Source organism: Electrophorus electricus, chromosome 6, assembly GCF_041902795.1.
Source record: "Electrophorus electricus isolate QZ-2024a chromosome 6, ASM4190279v1, whole genome shotgun sequence".
Lineage (NCBI taxonomy): Eukaryota > Metazoa > Chordata > Actinopteri > Gymnotiformes > Gymnotidae > Electrophorus > Electrophorus electricus.
Genome location: NC_137502.1, coordinates 29675391 through 29687539, shown reverse-complemented (window position 1 = coordinate 29687539; position 12149 = coordinate 29675391). Strand labels below are relative to the sequence as shown.

General features: G+C 43.9%; 1 protein-coding gene across 36 annotated transcripts in view; it reads right to left on the bottom strand.

The window, feature by feature from the left end:
* The window catches only part of pleca (plectin a), a 94424-nt gene that overhangs the window by 33596 nt on the left and 48679 nt on the right, over window positions 1-12149 (bottom strand). For 10 of the 36 annotated variants that reach the window (XM_081716306.1, XM_081716307.1, XM_081716311.1 and 7 more), the window contains 4 exons: window positions 4713-4774; window positions 1975-1989; window positions 1199-1264; window positions 774-863 (listed from right to left, as the gene is read on the bottom strand). In XM_081716306.1, the coding sequence (XP_081572432.1) occupies window positions 774-863; window positions 1199-1264; window positions 1975-1989; window positions 4713-4774 (233 nt within the window). Of the gene's footprint in view, window positions 1-265; window positions 284-773; window positions 864-1198; window positions 1265-1974; window positions 1990-4712; window positions 4775-7623; window positions 7936-10427; window positions 10575-11528; window positions 11943-12149 lie in introns of those variants that run through there. The other 26 variants (XM_081716313.1, XM_081716317.1, XM_081716336.1 and 23 more) reach the window with 14 other exon arrangements.

Here is a 12149-nt window from a genome sequence, read left to right as displayed (position 1 = left end):
CCAAACTTGTCCCAAATTAAACAATCATAAAACAAGATCATTTAAATATCTTCAAACTCTGACAACTGCCACACCTCAGACTAAGGTCTACCCAGAGGTAACCATAAACTCTCTCTCTCCCTTTCTTTTTTTTGGGTGTGGGAGGAGGGGACATTGTTAACAAGACATAAGGCAAAGGAAGTGACATCATGCACAACCAAGGTCACCTGTGATTGACACATGCCACACCCCCTTGAGGAGGTGAGAAGTTTCTAGACCCACTCACCAACCGCGAGTTCCTGACAACGTCACGCTCCCTCGGCTACCACAGCAAGAGCATCACAAGAAAAGAGGCAAAGGTAAAGGGGGGTCAAGGTCAGGGCAGAGGTCAGCAAATAGGAAGTAGACAAACTGAAAGGTCAGCGGGGGTCAGAACCAGTGCAGAAAGTTGAAACAGAGGCAGAATAGGTGAGATTAACATGTTAGAGGAGGCGCAGCGCTAAAGAAAACCGGGGAAAGTAGTAGGTCTGATCGGTACAAAAAAGAAAACTGTGGTCATGTGCCATTAAATGCAGGTTAAAGAAGGTAAATGATGTTTACACATTAACTAAAAAGCAGCCATTGCAAGTCAGGGAGGGACCGGGGTCACAGGAGAAGGCGGGACAGAAGCAGAAGGCAGTTGTGGCAGTGGTAGGGTGGCCTCAGGATGCCGACTTATGCCGGCTTAGTTTGAGATCTTGCATCTCAGAATGGTTGCTTCCAGGATTGTTCCAGGTCAGAGCTCCAGAACTCACCAGTGTTTCCCCAGACAGCACCTCCAACAGGGAGATGAGATTGTGGCCATCTCGCAGATCCTCGTACAGGTCCGTGATGTGCCTCTGAGCCTGGGAGCGAACGAGTAAATAAACAGACAAAAACAAACAAATAAGAGAACGGGTACACCGGATTCAACGGCGCCAGAAGTTTTGCCCTTATGGCGACCATTTCAGACTCAAAAATTATCTTTGTGTATTTTCTAATTTGTTTTCCTCCATCCCTCAAACCTTAACATGTGAATTCTTTAAAGAAGAATCTAAGGTTGTGTATGAAAGGTCACATGGTTCTCTCAAACATTCTATAAGCCTGCAAGACTCTTTCTGAATAACAATCACACACTGATCTTTTGGATTAACAATCACACACTCTTCACGAAGAACAGACAATAGAGGTCTATTCATACCTCAATTGCCCATGAATGTGTCACCAAGGAAGGAGGCAATTTTGAAAACCATTGGTCAGCAGACTGCTAGTTCAAGGAATCAAGGCAAAACCAGGAATCAAGGCAAAACCACAGCAAAACAAAAACAACCACAGCATATCAAATTGAACACGCACACACTTCACTGAGGCTACTAACAGCTAGCACTGGTTGAGAGCCAACTGTGCATTATCCAAGCATGTTAATAACTATGATTAGCATTTACCTTCTGGTGTTGGAAAGCTCACAACCAAAATGAACAAAGCAACTGAAAAACGTTTCCTATCAAAGTTTCTGCTCAGTGCTAAAGGCTACCTGCAGAGGAAAGGACGGATCGACACACAATGCACGACACTGGAGGAAATGCCTTTGTTTGCGATTGCATGTTTTGTGTCACCCAAGTGCAATTTTGCATCATTTAGTACTTTCCTAAGTTAGATCAGGTGACACCCAATTTTGTATTTTCATGAACGAAAACAGTCGACCACCTGTTTTGACTGCAGAGAGGCTTGAGCAGGGTTTGCGAGAGCAGGGGTGTAGTGGTGGGTAGTGGTGAGGAGATCTTTGGGGTGGGGCGTGTGGAGTGGTGAGGGGATCATCAAGGTAGGGGGGTGGGGAGTGGTGAGGGGGTTTAAGAGCCACAGGAGAACACAAGGGGGAGACGTGTGAACTTTAAACACCCGTGAGGGTGAAAGAAATCCATGCGAGAGAGGTTCAGTTGGCACTCTGCAAACCTCCCCTCAGGACGCTCGACCTACCTCAGCCCTCCAGTGCTGACAGAGACGGACGGGGAAAGGGGGGAGAGACGAAATAATGGAAAGACGGAGACAAAAGGGGAAAAAAAGACAGACACAGATGAGATCGAACATCACAGTTTAAAAGTGTGGGAGGGAAATCTGGCCAAACAGATGTGGTAATTAACTACTGAGTGAACAAAGGGCATTTCGGGATGAATTGCACCCACTCCGTAACCTAATGTCCAAAAGACAGAATAACTAAGTGGTTCATATGGGCATTTGATGGTTGTCATAGTAACGATAATATAGGTAATACATGTTATTTGGCCCACCCACTGCAAATTAACATAATTTATATGTAGGTGATCTTGAAAACAAGAAAGCAAAATTTGAAAGGAAAAACAAATCTAAAACAAATGGAACCAATGCACATTCTCATTTGCCTTTGTATTCTGATGCCTAAAGTGCATCCATGATAGAAACTGAAACACAAGCTATAAGTTTACTACTGGTTCATTTCCATTTTGTTTTGTCATTTGCATTTTGTCAGATATGTGGTCTGTTGCTATGGAAAAGAAACGCCAAAGTAAACATTACATCTTGATTTAGTTTTGACACTTAGTATTATAAGAAGAAATTGCAAAGCCCAGTTGAAGACTTAATTTTCTTTTCTATATTAGCCTTTTCATTTCCGTTGAAATACCGTGAAGATGAAAGTGATATTTTTCTGACTGGATTTCCCTTCCCTATTGAAGCTTGATAAGGAAGAATGATTGGAACTGGAGAAGGAGGAAACAGGTATAATATGATTACCACAATGCCCTGATTATGAGGAAAATATCTCCTAACACCATAGCCCTACCATAATACTGTTGTATATGCTATACCATGTTAAAACACACCATGGTAAACACACAAGTCATTTGCACTGTCACAGAAATCAGAAGCTGTGATACTCTGGTACTTTGAAAACAAGCTTTTTTTTCTTACTCCAGTCTCACTCTGAAATCTGTCTACACTGTCTGTGTCTAATTGGCTACCGGTTCACTTTGTCCTGACTGAGGGTAGCCATAGGACACTGAGGGTCCTCTGTGGTTCAACATGTTGTGTAAACTGCAAACTGTGTACCCCTCAAGGAAGAACACAAGACTAAAGATAAGTACAATTTATTTTTTAAAGTCAAAATGATGTTTGCAACATTGTTTTGTGTGTAGTACAGATACCACACGATCCACACATTTCTCTTTTTTATACCTACAGAATATCTACAGAAGATGAAAGGAAAATGCCACATATATATTTGGAAGAGAATTTGAACGGGAAAACAAAGGGCAGAAACATCTCATAGCAACAGCGGAGGAAACCACTGAAAGATGACATCTGTCGGATGTGCACTGAAAAGGGAAACGGAAACTTAACAGTGAATCCTTGGCATGCATTAACATTCTCTTTATTCACCAAGACGGTTCCTCCCTGTGATGAGGGCAGGGCCAGGTGAGAGCACCATGTCGCTGAGTGTTCAGTTATTAGAAATGGTTTTTACGTTTTTGGTGAAAATTATCTGAATGTCGTAATTCATTTGATTATTCAGCAGTTTACTGTCGTGTAAAACAAAGAATCTATACGTTGTTGGATCATTTTGATCCCTTCAAGAATTTCTTAATCATGTATCTAAAATAAACAAACAAAAGTAAATAAATTTGCAGATTGAATAATCTAGATTAGAACATATATCACAAAGGAAACATTAGCTAAATCATTAGATTAATTAGTTAATAATTATATTGATATATTAATATGGATGAATGCTTTTCACTTGTTAAGGTATGTGACTGTATACTACGTACTCCATTAATATAAAGTCAGCCCGTCTTAGTCAGTGCTATCTGAGTTTAGCAGGGAAATGAACGTGTCCTGCAACTGCAGGGCTGACCCGGTCTCCCTCCTGTGGGCCCACCAGCAGTTAACCACCTGTGGAGCAGCTGCCAAAGACCAGAACCTATTCTGCTCCTTGGGGGAACAAACGGCTCACCAGATGGGGATGACTCACCCTCTCCAATATATGCACATAGCAGCACACACATACCAGCATGCAACCACAGACACACGCGCACGGGCACACGCATGTACATGCACATACCCATGCATACACGTGCACGCACGCACGCACGCACACACGCACACACACACACACACAAATGGCATCTTTCAGCAACATGAGGTACAAAGCTCCAAACACGGGGTGAGTGATGCCTTTTTTATGATCAGGAAATTCCAAGTTAGTGGCACTTAACAAGTGTTTTACATTGGCCTAAGACAACGAAAAAAACTTTAAAAACCCAGCAGGACAGTTCCACTACACCAAAGCCTGAATAAATACCCGAATTGATTTATCCAGTACACCATGTATTTTCCAATATCAGAACACTTTGGCAGACAGTTTAATGGCCATGGTATATGTACTTGTGCTATTGTTTGCGTATTTATAAATGTACATTAACATACCGCTTACTATATTGCTCAACCACAAACTATACTTTAGATAACTATGCTATTGACCTGGAATGCCAATGATATGACAGCTATAAACTTTGCAGGGCTAGACTTGCCAGATGCCCTCAACTCTGAACGCCTCCTTTTAAATACAGTAGAGATTCACTCATAACTGTGGTAGGAATGCGGTGTATCCCTACACAACTGCAAAGACTAGCAAACGCTGCCTTGTTTCTGAGTCAGCCGGGCTGGCGATATAATAATACCTTCATAAGATGCTTGTTCACCCATTTTGTGAAGGTCTTTTTCTGCACTCGGTCGCGCTCATCTGTAACAGAGAAATGAAGGGGGGAAAAAGGGTAGAGCCATTAGTAAACACAATTAAACCAGAAATGTGTAACAGCCAAAAGACATTTGACATTAGGAACACGGATGTGAAGTCCGCACACCAAAGGCTCCAGCTAAAATGTACACGGAAGCTGTGTTTTAACTGAAGGCTGTAGGTTGTTTCAGCACTGGGGTTGTCATGTGTATTAGCTGGGGCTACAGAGTCTGTGGATGTTTCTTTATCTCCCCGGCCACACCCACCACTCCCTGCTCTCGCTGCTGAACTCTCCTCCCTAACTAGCTCTAATGCCTAACTGGAGTAGGCACACTACAGAGGACTGCCCTCCCGGCCCTCGCTCTACTGATGACCCCTCATCTCAGTCAACCAACTGAGGATTACAAATGGTTACTAATGACAGATGATTGTTTGGGCCACCCGTAGCACAGTTTATGTGGCTGGTTTCTACATACAGTACCAGTTAACAGTTTAGACACACCTGACTGAATGTATGTTTTAATAGTAATAAAGGCATTTTAATCTAAAGGATTAGTTTTAGGATTGTTTAGATAATTTAGAAAGGTATTTGCCTACATATGAATTCATTTACAAAACACACACACAATTTTAGATACAAATAGTTCTAAACTTTAGCTCCTTGCCCTACAAGTGCTTTGCATATGTGAGAACATATTCAAGTTTGATGGAAAGTGCCTCATGAAGCTAGTTAGGAGAACACCAAGAACAAGCAAAGCTGTCATCAAAGTATAAGATAGTTACTTTGAAGAATCTAAAATCTACGATAGTCAATAAATATCAAAGCATAATCACATAGGAGTTATTTCAGTGATGTGATATCTTCCCAAACTTTTGACTGGTACTGTACATGCTAACATTCAGATATATCTTTCCTTCCTTTCCTTGACTTTCCACATACCTACTTTCCAATGCAAAGTGCAAGCATGTATCTTTTATGGACAGGGTGTGATGGGTCACATCAGGTCACTGCAAGATCAAAGAAAACCAACAGGAGCTGGATTATGTCTGAGCAGAGAGGAAACCGTCTCCCTTATAAATACATATCCTGCTTGTTCCTAAAGAAAGCGCGTGCCATTTACTGGGTGCTTGCTGGCGCCACTGCAGCAAACACGCATTCTGCAGCTTCCCGCACGCCGACAAGGGCGTGGTGCTGATCGCAGATTACGGGTCAGTTCCTCAGTAAATCAGAGATCTTGTGCAACCCTCTGCACATGACTAACCAAAGAGAAGGATCCATGAATGCCAGTGAAAAAATGCCACTTTCCATTCTCAGATACCGCAATCAACGTTCGAGTACAAGAACGGTGCATCCCTGCTGCTCCTGCCTAAGAGTTCCCAGTAAGAACGCGAAAGCCGTATTGAAAGTGTAAGGTCAGATTAGTCCAACGCGAGACTCAAGTTGTTTTAACATATAAAAGAACATGTGACTGAAAACAGGGAAATCAGTGATAAACTTTTTGTTTTGAGAGATAATTAAGAATGTGTAACAAACTTACACACACACACACACACACACACACACACAAATATAGACAGGTCAGAGATAAGTGAATATAGGAGATGAGCGCTGATGGGTTGATCATACAGTAAGATTTGTTTGGTTGTCTCCTGTTAAAACTAGGGGTGTAGCAATACATCAGTTTTAATCAATGCAATTCCAAAGCCCTTGATAGGATTCTACAGAGCCAATATATTATTCACCATCCATATCGTGAAAGTCTGAGGCTCCGCTTTAAGGTTTTCCACAATGTTTTGTGCTCAGAGGTGAAAGATGACAGAAATCATTTCAGGCTCATCCAGGCAGAGCTCGGTGAATGTTTACTGCCAGCCTGTGCCCACACTTCTTTATTTCCTAAGCATGCTCCACTAGCTAAGGACACAAAAGGGATAAAGGTCAAACTGGACAAACACTTAAACGTTCAAATGAAAAATTAACCACAGACTTCATAATGGGGTGTTACTGCTAACGATCTGCAAGCCATGTCCTAGACAGATGCTCTGCTGAACCTTGGCAGCAAGAGGTCTACCAATCTATGATACATACACCAATGTTCAGGCATCACACTGGGAAGATGGGAATGCTTCAGGGGTAATGGTGGCTCATGAAATCCGAGCCATGCCTGGAGGAAATGGATACTTGCTTCTCTGCATGGGCTGTAAGTCATTGCTGCTGTGGTGTTAGGTTAATCTCATGTAGAACAGAGCAGCATTTAAAACAAGTTAGTTACTCTGTCACATGATAAGGTTTTGAACATGAACCATATCGATATGCTTGGATTTTTAGTTTCTTTCTATTCTGGCTCATCGCCTGTGCGGCGTGCTGTACCTGTACTCACAGGACCCTGAGACTCGATGCCAAAAGCATGATTTAAGACCTAAACATTCCATTCCACCCCATGCGCTTACTCTGTTAAGTAAATCTACACTTTTTTTAATAGTCTAATCTGTATGGTACCCAGGAGGAATACTAGAGGGTGTGGCCTCATTTAGCCTGATCACATCGTTCATATATACAGAGCAGCTGAAGTTGACATCTCAAGCTCATCACGAGCATCAAGAAACAGTGAGGTCTAACAGATATATAATAATAAAAGTACATCATGTCATATCTGCAGATGCAGCCTAAATGTCTCTTTACCAGCAAACAGTAACTCGAGTGAGTCTTAAGACATAACCAAGCCGCTTATAAAAATATCACATTATCACAGCGTGGCTCTGATCCTCTGTATACCGCACAGAGTTCAAACCGAATTGAAAACCATTGAAAACCGAATACAAGACACAATCTATGGAGCAATATACAGGTTTTCTACCTTTCCTCCCCTCGGTCGCCTTGAGCATCCCCTGATAGTAGCTGTCCTCCGTGAAGACCCCATCGCTACCCACGCTGTCAGTTGAGTAATTCCTAAAGCACTGCTGCAAAGCCATTACTGCCCTCAGCTCGCTTTCACTAGCTTTAAAACGACTACTTTTTTGTTTTTTGTTTTCCCTTTTTTGCACTTTTCCAGCTGCTGCCGTCCTACCCCTGCTTTTTGGCCAGCTTCGACAGCATCTGAGCGTGGGGAGCGCCCCCCCCGTGCCGTCGAGGGGGCGTGCCTCCCAGCCAGCGCTTTGTGCTCTCACTCCTTCACTCGATCTCCCCCCCTCCCACAGTTCTTTCCCGCTACTGGGGGAGGGGAGGGGGGGAGGGGAGGGGCAGGCGAGCAGGCCAAGGATGGGGCTGTGGGAGTCGAGCAGGGAGGAGGGTGGGAGGGCCTGCGAAGGCACGGGGAGGCGGAAGGGGGGTGATGAGTGAGCGCAAATGAAAATGAGCAAGTAGGAAGTCGGAGACGGGAAGTGGAATGCGGCTACCCACATGGACACCCCCCCAACCCCCCCCAGCAGCGTTCTGAAATGACACCGTAGCAAACAGCAGCACTCCTGAGCACAGCTCACAGCTTTTTATTAACAATCAGCCCGCATTCATTTATAACAACACAATGCACCAGAAATGTTCATTCGGTAGTCTGATCCTCACATCTGAACTTGGGGGTTCAGGCAGTCCATAATTAGTTAAAGAGTTACAGCAGGGAGAACACTGAACTGTGTAACGCTGTGGTCCTCAGATCTACATACGAGAAGTCTTGCTACCGAGAGCAGGAGCACGACTGCACAACTTACAGCACAAAGGCACCAGCTGAAAAGAAGAGTGATGAGAGTTCTCCTCCTTTCCTTCTCTCCTCCCTCACCCCATGATGGGGAAGATTAAGGCATAGGCGATGGCGCATCTAAACCTGCCTCGGTCTACGCGCCACATGGTGAGAGAGGCCTCTTCCTCCAGCTGTAGCCACAGACAGGAGGGCCGCATGGGGCTCAAATGACTGCAGCCTGTCTGATGAACAAAAGGGCTGCCGAGCAGTAAAAGCAGTGGAAGGCAATGAAACGTACTGTGCCTGAAAGGAACATTCCTGTTAAAAGGTGCTCGTTTCCCGTCTGGCCACCAGAAGACGCTCTACGGGGTTTCAGCCACTGGGAAATCCTACTGGTTTCCATGGAGGAAAATATGACTCAGAAGCCGAAGAGCCACTGAAATGTTTTTTTTTTGTTTTTTTTTATTCCCTCGAGTTTTGTGTTTGTGTCTCACGCAAGAAGGTGCGGTTAAATGTGACCAGTTGTGACTGTGTGGCTTTAAAACTGAAACTGTGCTGAAGAACGTGATGGAAAAAGATGCAAACATGGAGATGTTCGAATCCATCATGGCAGGGTCCCCATGCTGACATGAATGTGGCTCCATACACAGCATGTCCCTTGTCTGTGGGTGGGTGAGAGAGCGATAACACTTTAGGGATGCGGTATGTGACCACAAGCACCCATGTGTAAACACAGATTGTGGCGATGCAGCACTTCAAAAACTCCAACACGCTTCTGATTTCTGACATGAAGATTTGAATGGGTGGCCAGAGAGCAATGCGTCTGCACCTGCAGAGTCGTGCGTTCACATATCTAAGACACCTCTGGGCTAGATGCACAATAACCCGGCAAACACAAATGGAAAAAGCCTCAGATACCTTTCCACCCGCTGGCTCTTATGGCAATCTGTCACTTCCGCTTGAGAAAGACGACAGATCCATGAAATGAATGGCAGAGGATTCCTTGCATTTTACCTCAGGGGGTATGGCCTGTTTGGGCCTGAGCTCATTTCATCACTCTCACTGCAGACAGCAGTCACGGTGAAGATAAGATGCTTAACGCCCAGTCTTGCCTCTCTCATGAGGTAGATACTGTGTGTTTGAGCAAAGGATCTTCACCTAAATGTCAGTTGTTCTCTGGAACAGGGTATCTTTAATGGACTAAAACATATGAATTGGTAATTAAAGTGTAATATTCACCAAAAATTTATATGCACAGCGAAAACCCAGGGAGAGCCTGCTTCTTCACCATCTGGAAACATTTTTTATATTTAAAATGACATTTTTTTATACTTGTAATGACACAAACATGGTGCAAATGGTGATCATAACAAAGACATGTACATACAGGTGTAGCGCATCAGAAAATGCACATTCAGGGGACCCCTGATGTCTGACACCAGCAGACGAAAACAGTGCAAAGACACCAGATGTTGTGCTAATGTGTTAGGTGATGTATCTAATCCCCTACATACCCATGCCACATTATGAAGGAAGGTACTGTAAACACAGCAGGGTGTGGCAGATATCTACATTAGTATACTCGGAGACAGAAAGCTGATATTTCACTGAGGGAAGGTGATGAGCGATGCAGGTGCTAAATGTAAAGGTAAAACTGATAGAGTCACGGGAATCAATCTGCATTAGCTATTCACGGGATGTTGTGCCAGCAACCACACACTGAGGCCTGGAATGTTAGCACAGCAGGAGATAATTTAGGACATGTATATTCTACTCCTCTCTCGCCCACAGACATGGGCATTAAAAGTCCTCGTTTACGATGTTTTGGAGATGAAGTTGGGGAAGCTCCCTGCGAAGCCAGAGGACCACGTGAGCAAGGCCACATGCAAATCTTGTACTGCGCTCTGATGACTAACTTAAGCATAAGATAGATGGCAGGTAATTTAGGGCTGGAGAGGGTTGATCCTACCAAACTGGCACAAACTGACCATGAGGTGGAAAATTACAGGACTGTAGGTGCCCCGCCCTCACGCTGAGCTTGGATGCTGTGCCAATTACCCAAGCCCTCAGGGTAATTTTGTCCTCTGCAGGAAAGGAAGCCTGGGCATCACACTTCCCTTTCTTCCAACGGCAGACTTGGGGAAAAAAAAAAAAAAGGAAAAAAAAAAAAGAAAAAACAGAACCCAACATCACTTTTCTTTGAGAACAGAAAACAGAGAAATGAGAAAATGGGGATGGGTGTGTAATGTTCAGTGGGAAGTTTAGCATTCTGAACTTCGTGAGCATTTTAATTGATAATTAGGCCTAAGGGCTCAACATTGCTTTTCATTTTATTTCAAAGATAGTAATAAGCTTTGATTACAGTGCTAGAGTTGGGGATGAGGATTGTTTTTTAACGAGATGTCTCCCTCTTGTGGTCATTATTGGAAGTAAATTGTGAGCATCAAATACTGTACACTTTACTGTGCATCTATTACAGGGCCTGTTTACTATCCTATAAAATAAAAGTAAAACATAACATTTGATCAAGGCGAATATTTAAATCTTGGATTTGCCATCAACCTAATTAGCTATGTCGTTGCTACAACCAAGTCCAAGTTCAACATCCGTAGCAGTCAGTGAAGTCAGTTAATAGCATTACAGGGAATATGGACTATGAACCGTCAGTGATGTTACCTAGGCAACCGACACAAACACGAAGCCGTAAGCAGAGGAGCCGTCAGTATTTTTAGACGCTGTGGTTTTGGTTCATAAGAGATGTGCAGATTAGCACGAAAGGATTACTCGCTTTTCCACTTCTTCCTTAGACCTGTTCCACTAACTAAAACCTAAGCATTTTCCCCACATAGCACTAAAGGACTACATGGCCTACATGATACTTCAATTGATTTATTCCATAATACGCGGATGTTACTATTTACAGATCAATAAAGAGACACGCACGTCCTCAAGTGTCCCAGCAGCGACGGACTAGTTCTGGCACATAACAGGTTAATTTTAATTCCCCCCACCCCCCCCCCCGGGTGAACGCCTCCTGTCCATCTAACCAAATTGGACTCCCTACGCGTTGGAACATAGTAGCCACTTACCTGCGCAACACATCCGGCTGTACAAATGCGGCCCCACTTCTCCGCAGCGCATTTCGTGAATATAATTCGCGCGTCCGTAAATCACATCCAGACTGAACATACCAAGGCAAGGCGCAGCTGCCGCGCTCATATCGTTTGCGCCAGCCATTTTTCAAACGAGACTGCTTTTGCGCTCCCTCGCCACTCCGTATTTCGGATGTCTCGTCTAACCTGGAGCCCCTTTAGTTTTAAGGGCGCTCTAAATTTGCCTTGGCAGGGGGAAAAATGTTTTGCGTCGCGGTGTCGCCTGCACTGAAATCCTCGCTACGAAAGCCCAGCCCATCGACATTTGTTTGGAGAAGCTGCGCGCACTTTTACTGGTGTAGGTTACGCGCCGAAGCTGTGGGACATGTTGAGCTCCAAGACCAAGAGTGAAATGTGATTCCTAAGGACATCCCCGTTTAACAGCCGTCAGAGTTATACTGTTTGCTTTTCCACGAGCAATCTTCTTTTAAGATTACAGATACCAAAAAGATACAAAATACTTATTGTATTTCGGTCGTGTTACTAAACGGTTTTATTAACACTTAAAAACTAAACGCATCAAAACAAGTGAACAGGCTGTTTTTCAACTGAGAAAAT